The sequence below is a fragment of the Telopea speciosissima genome, chromosome 9 (genome assembly GCF_018873765.1).
Source record: "Telopea speciosissima isolate NSW1024214 ecotype Mountain lineage chromosome 9, Tspe_v1, whole genome shotgun sequence".
NCBI lineage: Eukaryota > Viridiplantae > Streptophyta > Magnoliopsida > Proteales > Proteaceae > Telopea > Telopea speciosissima.
This window is the reverse complement of record NC_057924.1, coordinates 5,281,598-5,295,544: the sequence shown is the minus strand read 5'-3', so window position 1 is coordinate 5,295,544 and position 13,947 is coordinate 5,281,598. Positions and strand designations below refer to the sequence as shown.

General features: G+C 38.3%; 1 protein-coding gene across 3 annotated transcripts in view; it reads left to right on the top strand.

Annotated features, from left to right (window-relative positions):
- LOC122640987 (mitochondrial inner membrane protein OXA1-like) overlaps nt 1–11,051 on the top strand; it is a 36,805-nt gene extending 25,754 nt beyond the window's left edge. For all 3 annotated transcript variants that reach the window (XM_043834295.1, XM_043834296.1, XM_043834293.1), the window contains 6 exons: nt 2,462–2,520; nt 3,086–3,161; nt 3,298–3,429; nt 3,717–3,824; nt 10,231–10,285; nt 10,505–11,051. In XM_043834295.1, the coding sequence (XP_043690230.1) occupies nt 2,462–2,520; nt 3,086–3,161; nt 3,298–3,429; nt 3,717–3,824; nt 10,231–10,285; nt 10,505–10,761 (687 nt within the window). In that variant the 3' untranslated portion in view covers nt 10,762–11,051. The remainder of the gene's footprint in view (nt 1–2,461; nt 2,521–3,085; nt 3,162–3,297; nt 3,430–3,716; nt 3,825–10,230; nt 10,286–10,504) is intronic.
- Nucleotides 11,052–13,947: the final 2,896 nt, after the last annotated feature.

The window sequence follows — 13,947 nt, the reverse complement described above, 5'->3', positions numbered from 1 at the left end:
ACAACCCAGCGCAAGGTACAAAACGACTCTAGAAGTTCCGGCAGTGGATCAATTTAAGCTTTGGACTCTCCCACCCTCGCTGCCTCTGTAATTCATCGTTGTTCATGTGTCTTCTACAAAGCTGCCGCAGTCTGGAACAAAGCACCAGCAATCTTTAGTTCTTTACGTAACGAAGTGAAATGAAAAGGGCAAAATATTTCGAAGATCCCACTTGTTCTTAGAGCCAATTCACTTGTAATTGCGTTTGCAGATCATTCTTTCCGTATATTTGGACCAAAACCCTATTCAGTTTTTCCTGTCCATGATCCCTTATTTGCTTCTTTCTCTCTAATTCTTACAGCTTCATTGTCAATCAACCTTTGACCCGTTTCTTCTTTCTTCATCTTAAATCCCGCAATTCAGTTAAAACCCGATTCTCTTTCCTTTTAAAGCAAGACCCATTTGTGTTCAAAGTAACATGATCGATCAGGAACAGACTCATTTTTTTTCTCTATTTGTTCTTCTGTAATTTCGTTGGTTTTGATCAGATGATTTCAGAGCTTCCATTTCTCATTTCTTCTTCTCAAATCCGACCTGTAATTCTTTATTCAAACCCATTTGATTGGCCCCGTCTAGCAAAACTCCCCTATTATGCGAAGTCCTTTTATGAATACATTTACTAACAGCATTGCAGCTTCAAATCCAGCAGACGTTTAAGAAACTATTTCTTCAAGGAGAAAATATCTGAACCCATTAAATTTCCAGCAGTTCTGATTGTTTCCAATCATGAATCCTTCACGCCCAGTGAAAGAAGAGTTTCCTGAAGGGGGTTCATCTCCTTATCCGCCTCTGCAACTTCTTCAAGCATTAAAAGCAATTCATCTCTCATCCACATGTAATCATGGTGTCGCCTTCAAATGGATTCCAGGAAGATACTTGCAACTCATCTTCCTTTTTTTTCAAACCCTAAACGATTTGGGGAAGATGAGTTGCAGGTTTTCTCCCCTTGCAAGGGCATTTTTGTCAATTCACCCCATGTTTTTAACGTTGTTAGTCATAAACTAATGGAATGGGGGCATGTGTTAACTTTTGTGAACCTCAGGAGGGTACGCATAATTTTCCAAAACTGAGGGGTGTGTTTATAATTATGTGATACCTCAGGGGTGGTATGTGAAAATTTCCCTTATTTAATTTGTTTTTCCTTTGGCATATCAAACTCTTAGTTGGACTGAGAAATAGTGGGTATCATCGAAGGCATTCTATGCTTTCCTTAATGCCTTGTGGGTTGTGGCCTAGTCGCCTAGTCAGGACACACTAATGTACAAATCCGTAGTATGAGGTATGAATGAGAAGTGAGGGTTGGATGAGATATATGCTCCACTGTGAGGTGCATTTGGTTTTAATATCTCAAGCCATAGGCGTACACATCATGAGTATATCATGTGGAGGACATCCTGTATCCTTCTTAAAATCTAAAAAAAAGTTTGTTCTTTTTGTAACTTGGACATCCCACTAAAGTTTTTTTTTTTTTGATAGGTACGTCCCACTAAAGTTGGTTTATAAGTCAACCCTAGTAGGCCAAATAAAGCGTGAAAGGGATAGTCTCTTCTTTATTCGACAAAACAAACCTATTTATCTCATTTGTTTTTTCTGTGGCTACAGATTGTTTCATGTTTGATATCAAGGCCTTAACCTGGTGCAAGTCCCACTCCCTTAGGGTCCAAGCTGTCAGCCCTGACCTTTGACAATCTTTTGGGCATTTTCACCTTTTTTTTTTGGGAGAAAGAACGCTACCTGGGCGCGTGCATTGCGCTGCCCACTGCGCCCAGACATAGGGGCGCACGAAATGACTGCCACACCCCCATGGAAAGGCAGAAAATCCGGATGGTGTGGCGTTCATTTTGCATGCCCCTGTGTCTGGGTGCATGGGCAGCGCACCGCACCACACGCTCGAAGTTAGCATTCTCTTTCCCTTTTTTATTTTATTAAAAAAACCTTGCTTCGGAAGAATTGGCCCTTATCCTTAAAGCCTTATGCACCCAACTTTTAGGATAAAATCCCTTTTCTCATTCCTTAATGCCTTAATGAACTAGTACTCTTGGTTGCTCAATGTATGTCGTCTCTGTTACCTGGACACTTCATATAACTCCAGAGTACCGTGACTTGACATGACATGGGTATGGGTGTGGAACATGTGTCTAACACGCACCCACAAGTCAGACACTTGGACAAGGCTGGGAAGAAGAAGAGTAACCCCCTTCTTTTGACATTATGGCCTCACTTTTTGCCACATTAACCTCCATTTTCGTCACATTTTTATCTAATCCCCATAATATATATTTTGACCTATATTGGATCAGATTTCTTAACACGTACCTATACCCGATTACTTCCTTGAATTTCTTCTTTGTAGGAGAAAATTGTCTGGCTTCCAGAAATTATTTCATTTTATACATTTCAGTGATATGTTTCTCTATTTCAGGGAATGGAACCTAATGCTGTTGCGGAGGGTCAGAAACGTATGCAGGCACTATTCAAGGAGTAAGCACCTTCTTCATGTGCGGATTAGATATTATCCAGGATAGATACTTTGGCAGTTACATCTCTTTCTGCTGCTAGTTTAATGTGTGGAACCTTCCAACAAATTTCCTGAAGTTAAACAATCTAATGCATATAATTTAATTTTCTTTGTTTCTAATAAATTATTAACCCAGATGCTCCATTTTATCTAGAGAATCTAAATGTTGTCTCCTATGTGCTGCCACTTTGTCCTTTGAATGCCAAAATGTACGAGTGATTCACATGTAAAGGGGGGTGGTGTCCATTGAGTGGGTCTTGCACAGGACTTTTTGACGTCCTGAGATGATCTCGGATGATTGATTGAACACCTTTTTTTTTTTTTTTTCATTGTTGTTATTATTGTCACCAAAATTACTGCATCTTCAGAAGAATACACACACTCGGTGTGTGTGTGTAATTCTTACAATTGAAGCATGTTTTAGTTCTTTTCTTTTGTCTATGGTTTGTATAAAGTCTTATCCTTACTTTTCTCAGTGCCTGATCTTTTACAGATGATCTTCATTTTGTTGTTTGTCTTTTGCTGCAGGTACGGAGTTACCCCATTCACTCCATTGAAGGGACTTTTTATCCAGGGTCCTATTTTTGTCAGCTTTTTCTGGGCTGTAAGATCTTTAAAGCCCAGTTCCATAACATGTGGCATTTAATATTCACTTACTATTTTAATTTTACACCTGTATGCATTTGTTCAATTATGTCTCTCAATTCTAGAGATTTATTTTTCTACTATATGTCTTGCAGATTTCGAATATGGTGGAGAAAGTTCCATCTTTCAAAGGTGGTGGAGCATTCTGGTTCACTGATCTCACAACTCCAGATAGTTTGTACATTTTTCCAGTACTGACATCATTAACCTTCCTGATAAATGTGGAGGTAGGTTTGGCCTGCTAGTTAACTTGGATTAGTTTTTCCTTAGAAGGGCCTTGACCTTGTTTTAGTATACTGGGAGCCTTTGGATATTAATTGCTTTGCAGCGTGTCAAATCTTTTCATTGGCTTTGGTTCTGAATTGTATGGAAGTTTTCCTCAGTGATGGAGTTTTTATATGATTAGTTTGGTTCAAATTCCTCACAGCAATTATTTGATTATATCTTGCTTAAGTAATTTATAGTTCTATTGTAATTTTGATCTAATATTTAGTCAACTGAATTCTGTCTTCAGTGCAATATGCAAGAGGGGTTGGAAGGAAATCCTGTTGCTGGCACCATGAAAAACTTTTCCAGGGTCCTTGCTGTTCTTACGGTTCCATTTACCATGAGCTTCCCTAAGGTATGTTTATCTTGCCAAGGGCAGAATAATTTTGTGTAGGCTTATTATTCAGTACATATTTTGTCGGACAAAACCAGTAGATTGTTGATCGGTAATGGCAACCCATGATGTAGATACACTACCTTGGACCAATGTTCGAAAACTCGTTTCGTTTCAGTATTCGGGCTGATCGAAATATCTGAAATTTCGGTCGAAATATTGTTTTTTCTGCATGGTTTCGGTAGGTCATTTCGGTGGGTTTTAGGCCAAGTTAAGGCTTGAAACTTCATGGAAAAAAAAATATAGATATACAGAAAAAAAATTTCGACACTGTGAGGTTGTAGATCGGCCTCCGGTGTCTGACATATATTAATTTCATTACAAACAAACAAGTATTGATCATGCTTCTTTCAAAAAAATATTTTTGGAGAAAATGGTTTTACTTGAAATAGTGGAAAAGCTTCACAAATGTGCTAAGAAGGTTGAATGTTGTGTTCTCCAAGTGCTGCCGGTGTACATGCAGCAAAGATTCGAAGGCCGGTACAAGAATCAGCAAAGAGAAGTGAGAGCATGAAGAACAAAGGAGCAAAAAGCACAAAATAGCAGAGCTTGTGAAGTCTCGGTCAAAATTTCGACCGAGACTCACGAGTTTCTGTTTTTTATATAAAGCAGCAAAAAGCACAAAATAGCAGAGCTTGTGAAGTCTCGGTCAAAATTTCGACCGAGACTCACGAGTTTCTGTTTTTTATATAAAGCACATTTGAGAGGAATCTCGATATCTCGTGAGATTTAACTTTTGTCTCGAGATATTGCGAGATGGTCGAAATATCGACCGAGTTTTTGTATTTTTTTTTAAAATTCGAACCAATGTTTCGTTTCAGACAGGTCGAGATACTTGAAATTCTTGAGATCTCGATCGAGTTTTAGTACCATGCCTTGGACCGACCTAATCCCAGTTGGGTATCCAAACCAAGATGAACCGGGTCCCAACCATGTTCTCGTTCAGTAGGATATCTAGAATTTATTTTATTTAGGAAATATATGTAATCTTTTATTTCGGGGTAGCTATTAGATATGTAGAGGAATTTCCAATTTGAGTTTTATTGAGTTTCTATTTTAGTTGGTCTAAGTTTTAGGAAGTAATTAGGAGTCTTTTATTTTGATGTAATTCCCATTGTTGGAGACAGATTTGAAGAATGAATTGAGTTTATGGTTTGAGTAGCCTGAGGGCTGTGTGCTTGTGCACTCCCCCCCCTCCCCTCTCCCCCCTTCGTCTTATGCGATTTCTTCTCTCTTTACCCCCTGCAACTCTGATTTCTCCCTAGTTCCCCTCTTCTCCTAACCGGCCTTCCACCAATTTGGAATCAGAGCCTAAGGATCCATCTCCTTCCCTGTCATTCTCTCTCAGCTCTTTCTCCTCCTTCCCAAACTTCCTTTCCCATTACTGTTCTACGGTAATAGTAACCCCATCTCTTCTCCTTCTTTTTCTATTTTTTTCCCATTGCTGTTTTACCAATACAGCAGTCCCCATCTTCCCGCAACAACCTCCCTTCGTTCCCACACTGAAAAAAAAGAATCTGTGCATCACCTTCCATCTTCCATCCCTCTCCTTCGACCCCACTGGAACCCCAACCCCACCTTTTTCCTTCCCCTTCTGTCTCGCTGTAACAGCAAACCAAAAAAAACTACTGCAAGACCCTCCTTACCTTCCGCCACCCCATCCCTCTCCCCTCCGCTTCCACAGAAACCCTCGCTCTCGTGTTCCGCCAGAAACCAGAAACAGAAGAAAAAAAAAAAAACTATTACATACCTGGTTTGAAGCTCCCAGCCGTGAGTCGTCCCATCCTTGGTCGGCTCCCTTGCATTGTAGCACTTCTCTCGCCGTCTCCTCTCTGGTTCGGTAAACTCCAACTCCAACTCGAAGTTCCCACTGTTTCAGGTTTTCCAGACGCAGTAGACTCCCGGTCGAAGTCGTCTGCCCCTCTTCCACTATAAGTTCTTTTATTAAAAATCCTTTTTTTACTCCATATTACCCCGCCCCTTAAGTGTTGTCTAATTGTTTTCTTTATTTTTTCCAGAATTACCCCCACCCTTTTAACGTCCCACTTTCCAAACCTTATATATTTTTTTATTTTCTCCTATTTCCCATAGTGCCCCCTGCTCCAACCTTTTATTCCATTAAACTCTTAATTATATTGTGCTTCCAAGTTTGCCCTTCCCCCATGCGTTGCAATCCCCTTGTGCTTCCTAGTTTAACTCTAATAGTACGAAACTGCCATCCAATTGTGCTTCACTTTTTTTACAATTCTGCCACTGATATCGTAAGTCCAATAACTCTTTGTTTTGAGTCTCCTCCTTAGTTGTTTGGGTCTATACCGATGGATTCTTTTATGTTCAAGTTCAGAGTTCGATTGCCCAATGGAAAACTTGCTATGTTGTTTGGGTCTATACCGATGGCTCACTACCAAACCCAATCCATTACTCGGTGGATAAACAGCATAGTCTTTTCATCACTCGATACACAAGTTAGAATCACTAAAACAATATTTGCAATAGTCCAATAGAGATATGGTTGGACCCCAATTGTAGGCATCGAGAATGTTGATATCTTTCAGGTTAATTTTAGGAAATTTGTATTCTCTTTTTTGGGAATTTTGTAGTCTTCTCTAGTTGTTAACCAAACTCCACCAGTATTCATATGCCACCGTTCCTTGACCCGATAAAGGAGGAGGTAGGTGCGTTAGGTTTTAGATGCAAAGGGTGAAAATTGAAAGGGAGGGGGAAATTGTTATTGTTGGGAGTTGTTACCTAGATTAAGGGTCTAGGACACATAAATGTCTCCTCTTTCCGGGGGAGAGCATGACTCTTATAGATAAGGCAAAAGATCCATATCTCTGAGTAAGCTCAAAGTTATGGTCTGGGAAGGTTTTAAGCACCCAGTCCACCTGGTCGGAGGCTGGTCTTCTTCTATTTAGACCATTTCTGAGCTGTATATCAGCATGTAAAAGCATCATGTGTGGTAAGTAATGTAGTCCTAGAATAAGAAATAATCCTACTAGGAGCCAGGTAGAATCAAGCTTTGGTTAAGCCTGCTGTTTAGGGCTGGTTAGGGGCTGTTTTAGGGCAAAATTAGGGTTTAGGATGGGAATTTGGGAATGGGGTTTATAGGGTTTTAATCTGCAGGTTTAGAGGGTCATTATGGTATAAAAATATCTAGATTTGGTTAGGTTTCAAAATTCTGCAGATTTAGGGTTAGGGTTTCGGGTTTTTAAAATTAGGAAAATAGCCAAAACTAGGGTTTACAGTAGGATTCAGGGGCAGGGCTTAAGGTCGAGTGTTAGAGGGACTAGGGGGAAGGTTCGGCTGCAGCAGGGAGGTTTTCTGATGGCTGAATACGCCCCAGCAGAAAATTAGGGTTCTAGGGTTTAAAGGATAAGAGGGATTTTAGGGTTTGGCTGGACAGAATGGGCAGCAAGTCTGGTCGAGTGGGGGAGATGGTATGGGAAGGCTGTGCTCTGATTTTGGTGTAAAACAGAGGTAGGATGATGGCTGGATAATGCCTAGATGATCTAGGGTTTTGGAAATTCAAATAGGAAAACAAGAGGGATCGAATGGGGGAGGGAAGGAAATTAAAAACAGAAATTTAAATCTCAACTTACTATAGGATTCCACCGGCAGCAAGTTAAAGGATGAAGGATGAAATCACCTTCGAAGAGAGACCCTCCCAGCCGTCACGGCGTAAGGAGTCGCAGGATTCCACCCACCCTTCCACCTTGATGTACCCACAAGGATGCAAACACTCAAAGGAGCAGAACAACAGCAGCAGTCGGCCAGCAACAGAAAACAGTCTTTTAATTCAAATTTCAATTGTGGGGGAGCCTCCCACGATCTCTTATATTTATAATAAGGCCATAGGCCAATTCCTACTACAAATTAAATACCTCTCCTTCACAAAAACGTGGAAGGGAGAGGTTTAAGTCTAATTAATTACTTAAAACAGTGTAATGACTTAACTACCCCTACTAACTTAAAAATAAAAGAATCTAACTTAGAAAATTAACTGAAGTGAAGATTCCATACTAGCCAATAGGATATAAGAACCTATTAGCCAATAGGAACATTTCACTTAAATTAGACCAATTGAACCAATTGGATGCAACCAATTTAAGCCGGTTCAATCTAAAAAACAGAAAAATAACTAAGTATGAAAAAATAGAAATCCTAGCCTACGGCTCCCTATTTAAACCCTAAGTTTAGGGTTTCTTCTTCTTCTTCTTCCTTCTTGGAGCTGCATCAGTAAGACAATAAATCCATTCCTAATCTAGGTTTTTAGGTTGGGAAGCAGCGTAAAGCATGTACAATTAATATGAATGAACATAACAAAATTAATATTGTATAAAGAGGGTGTGTGTGTGTGTGTGTGTGCCTATGTGTATGTCCAAACTTGAGCATCACTTGGTTAAGCCGTCTAGGTATCCTCATACTGAGGAATCGAGTCAAACATAGTTCACCAGTTATGATGTGTTGGTGTTGGACCGAACTTGAACATCACTTCGTCAAGTTGCCTAAGTACCCTAGATAGGGATCTTGTCGGGCGTAGTTCGAAAGGGGTATTTTGAGGTCTTTAATAGAATTCTTGGCAAATGGAGTCTGATAATACTGATTGGGTGTCAATCGGACTCTCAGAACAAAAGATTTCATTTTGAAGGCCCAGATTGGCTAGCAAAATCTGCCAAACTCTGAGTACTTAGGATGATGTGCTCACCTGCCCGGGGACAAGGCACAACAGGGAGTAGCCTCGTTGGGAAGAAATATTTTTAGTACTATTTACTGAAATGTTGTCATTACACTGGCATAAAATAAAAAAGAAAATTCATTTTGTTAATGGCAATGCAGGCATTATAATGGCATAAAATATGAAAATTTACTTATTTTGGGAGTCCTAATTTTGGCATTATGACTGCCTAAAAAGGGGATAATTTTGGAAAACCTTTTATATGAATTTTGCCATTTAATGGCGTAAAATGGTAATTTTGGGAAAAACTAAAAGAGTATATGTTCAATGGCAATTTCTAATTAATTATCTACATTTTAATCTAATAATTGAAAAGAAGAGAGGAGATAAAAAATTGCTTTTTTGGCCCAAATAAGGGGTGCAAATTAATTCTGCGGAGTTGATCTTCTGGTGAAATTCTGACTGCAGGTGTATGTTTGGAATCCCAGAGGAATTTTCTCTGGAATTTCTGTTGTCCATTTTAGTTATGGGGAGGGCTATTTATAGGCATTTTTTCTTGAATTTTCATCAGTGAAATAGCCTATTTTTCGCCAAAGAAAAATAGGCATTTTCGGTGGCAACAATGCCTTAAATCCGCAAACGCCGTTGTTGGGGAAAGTGAACAATACTCATTCAGCATTGGTTGAAGGGTCTTTTAGGGTGACAAAATTCAGTGTCTACATAGGTCAGCAACTGAGCAACTGGCATCATAATAATCTCTAGCCAAACCTTTTGGGATGGATCATAGAGTTTTATGTTCCCCCGATTAAAATAAAACAAAAATGATCCATTTCTACTTTATGATATTACAATCCGATTGGGTACCAGAACAATAACTGGATTTGGGATTGGATCTATTTTCTATGAATGAAATAAAGATAGAATAATCAGAAAGAGTATAGAGTTGACTTTTTTAAGCACTTCACTTTTTTGCCGATTCCATTTTTAAAAAAAGATTCGCAGGACAGAGAAGACATATTTTCTCATTTGTTAGTAGAATTTGTGGGATACAATTGAAGTGTGTACAAGGGGTTGTATTTATTAAGCACATGAAGATATAGCTATCTAGCTATCTGCATATTTTCTCTGAATAGTTGAATTTCTGTAGTTGTTAACCAAACTTCTAGTTTGGCTCCGTTTGGATTGAAGAAGTTTCAACCCCCCATGATTTTAGGTATTTCCATAGTAAATTAGGATTCAATTTAGTTCTATCTGACATTTTAGATTCCAATAATAGGCATCTTTCATTTTTTTACGGGGGAAACATGCACCAGTTTGGTGAAGATTTCAATCCTATGATTGTGGGAGTTGGATATGAAGAATAGGTGTTTGAAATACCCATCATGCTTATCCAAGAGGTTCAACTAAAAAGAAATCCAATTCTTCGCAAGTTGGATTTCAATTCCATCAAAGCCTTGTGGAAGGAACCAAATTGGAGATTCCTGTGGTGCATATTTAAAAATTTTAAATTTTGTTACTTGTTTGTCAATCTATTGCATTACTTTGCCCATGATACACGACAGGTAGTACCTTTTATTTTTTTTTTTTTGGGGGGGGGAGGTGGGTTGTCTTGACAATTATTCCAAGATCTCTAAGAATGTGAAATTTCAATATATAGCAAAGCTAACCAATCTGGTTTGGATATGATTGCAGGCAATATTTTGTTACTGGGTCACCTCCAATATCTTTTCATTCTTGTATGGAACAGGTAAGTCTCAGATCATCAGGATCTTATCCACTAAGTTACACTTATCCTGCATGAAAAGGCCTAGAGCTGTATGTTTAAGGCACATCTAACTGCCAAAGTTCTATTGGTAGTACCCCTACACATCTATTAAAAGAGAACTTCATTTTTGCTATTTCTAGCTTTCTCTCCTCTTCCTTTCGCTTCTCCCCTTCTTCTCTAACTGTCAAATCTGTTGTTCAGTACTTAGACAAGCTGCAGTGAAGGAGTTTCTGGGTATTCCCAAATTACCTGTTGCACCTACTTCAGCTCCACAACCGGCCTTATCGTTTTCATCAATGTTCAAACAACTTAAAGCAGTTGCATCACAATCTTCTGTATCTCCCACTGAGCCATTGAAGTCTGTCGACCGGAGAAAATCTTCATCTTCAGTAATCAGTCAAAGGATAAAGAGTTTAGAGAAACAAGTGAAGGGAAGAAAGAAGAACAAAAAGTTGTGACGAATTTTGCAGCTCAATAATCAGAGCATTTTTGGTTCACATTGTGAGGTTTGATTGGGCTTTGCAGGGAAATAAATGTGGCACTAATTCAAATTAAGGATTCTGAGAGTAGTCGATTGATTCGCTGGGAGGGGAAAAAAGGAGGGTGGACACAAGATTATGCATTAATTGAGAGGTCTGGGATGTTATTTAAAAATATAGGAGTGAAATTCCATTTATTGTAATAATTTTGATTGAGAGCACTGTAACTGTATTTCCTAATCAGTGCAATATTTAGGGTTTTGATCATCCATCCGCTGTGGAGAAAGTTTGATCATCTGGCTGCTAATCGTTTGGTCAATTCCCTCCTGAAATTCTTGTATTTGTTTTTTGGATGCCCATTTGGTAGAATAGTTAATAGATAAGTGTGCTTCAGCTTCAGCTGCCATTACATGTACAGAGTTATGAAAGCCATTTAAGATGTAAAATTGCGCTTGCAGCAATAGTGCTTTTATTTTAAGTTTTCAGTTCTTAACATAGCTCAAGGGTTGTAGGAACCCAGCTGTTGATAGGTTGGTTAGGGATTGTTTTTTGTCTCATGTTGTGGGGGGGGGGGTGTAAGGTTAGGGGTATTTTCTTTACTATGAAAATAAATCCACTTCAGATCGTTCTCTTGGTTCGTGTTCCTCCTAACGATCTGTAGTTTTGGTTTTTTGTTTTTTTGTTTTTTTGTTTTTTGTTTTTCGTGTAGTTCAATCTCTGAATTGTGCTGATTTGGTATCATTTCTATTTGTATTTCTATTTCTATTTCATGGGGAGTAATTAATTTTGGAAGTTGTTTGGTTTGATTTTTGGACCTTATTCTCGTGAATCAGAAATTAAATTTCATTGAAATTCTAAAATATGTGATAAGCTCTTTCAATTTCAAAATTGAAATTGCATTCTCCTCCTCCTTAGTGAGCATGTAAATTTGATGGGCAAAGTAATAATTTGTTCACACCAAGAAAGGGTGACTTCAATATTTGATTCCACACACTTCGATTACATACATAAGGTCCATCTAATATATTTTATTGATACTCAACAATTAATTGCCACATCATTCTACCATGTGGCAGCACTAGGTGAGTTGTCGTCTCATCTTTTAGAATCGCTAGACACAGGATATATTTTTTTTGGTAATAACAAACAGGATATTTAATTTCTTACAAATCCTTAATAACATCTTTATATTTATACATGTAGGTTTCAATTTTTTGTTAAATGGATAGTTTTCTTTCGCCCATAAAGGGCAGTTCACTCCTCATCCTAGGGTTGACAAATCCCTATGAGGTTTTAGTTTTTTTTCCCAAAACACCCTCGTGATATCGTTTCCCACTCATCTAATACACCTGGTAAATGGAATCCCATTCACCATGGTTGGAGGAAAACTCAGTCTTTTTATTTTAGAGAACATTACTTGTACACCCCTTGTACTATGGTCTAACTACTTATTTTTTCTAATTTTTCAAACAATTACTTGAACACCTCTTATATTTTATCATTTCTTTCAAGTAGGTCCTGTCCGTTGGTTAAGTGATGATGTCATCGGTTAAATTTTTTGTAATGCCTAAACTACCCTTAAAGGGTAGTGAAGTGACCCTTTTACCCTCTTCCTCATTCTTCTTCTCTTCTTCCTGCAACCCACCGATTTTAGATTCAAACCCTAATTGATTTTAGGTAAAAAAATCTCTTTTCTTAAACAAATTTCAAATCAAAATAACCCAAAACCCTTAATCGGTTTCAGATTTGGGATGAAATGGTATTATATTTTTACCCTCATTAGGGATGAAGCATCGTCTTCTCAAAACTGAAGAAAACGAAAACAGTGAAAAAATCAATTTGTTAAGCCCCATATTGAAAATCTACTGAATATATGAAAGATACAAAGGGGATCGGTTTTAGTTATCAGTTGGTGGGGGGAAGGATTTCCAGCCAAACCTTGGCCGGTGATGGTACACCAAGGGAATGCCATGTAGGCGATGCCCTCCTCATTCACTGCTTGCCGCAGATTAAAGAACCCCAAAAAAAAAAAAAAAAAAAAAAAGGAATAAAGCTGTCGTTGAGTTGCAGGAGGGCCATACTTCTACTCATTTAAAGTCAGTCAAGCGTAAAAAAATAAGCAAGAGATTCTTCATCTAAAGTTTTCAAATTTTAAAATCAAAAGGGAAATGCAAGAATTCCATCAATGACAATGGAGGAAATTTGAGTGAAAGAAGCAGAACATTGGTCATTACGAAGTTAATTCAGATTTCAGACTAGGAGAAGAACTTCTAGAAAAAAACTGGAAGATCAAACGAAAGGAAAGTCTCAAGGAAAACAAAAGCCGTAAAACGAAGACGAAATCAAACGAAGAAAACTACAATGAAAACGGCAAAATTCCATCAAATTCGTAGTACAGAAAACATGTTACTTGAGAAAATTTTAGCCCAGAAATCCATGCTACCAAGTGACCTTTTTTTAGGGAGGAAGGGTGAAGCTTATCAAAAGAACCAATTCTAAACCCTTTGAACCAATATCGCCTGTAACTCACCGTCATTCGCCGTCAGTTTGGGAGCCGGTGATCGGCTGGTCTAACGGGATTAACACCTCAAGAAGAAATAGTTAAAGAAGAAAGACGGAGAAGAAGAAGGGTAAGTTGGTCATTTAATTTCATAAGTTTAAGTTAAATAACTTATAAGGGTAAAATAGACATTTTCAATTAAACACTAACAATAGACTAACACCGTCAGGTTTCAGGGGTATCAAGTAATTGTTTAAAACATCGATAATAGTAAGCAAAATGGCCATCGTTTATGGGGTGTCCAAGTAAACTTTTTCAACACCCACATGGAGGAGTGCAAGTGGGTTCATGGCCTTCCTAGGCCAAACCCTTTGTACAGCTTCCTCTTCATGTTTCAAACTGCCACCATCATTCCCTTACAAGTGAAAGTTACAAAGCTCTTTAAATGTATCCTGTACCTTCTAATCACGTGCAAATAAAAGATCCTTAATCAAGCGTCTAGATCATATTTTTATACACTAGTTCTCGCTTTATGTGCTTTTAAATCGAGTCCGAACCTTAGTTAGTAAGTTCGGGAACGGCAATTGAACGGGAACGGATACGTACAGCAATTAAATGGACTAGACGACAATAATACTTTTAAAAAAATGGACATATATTCATTA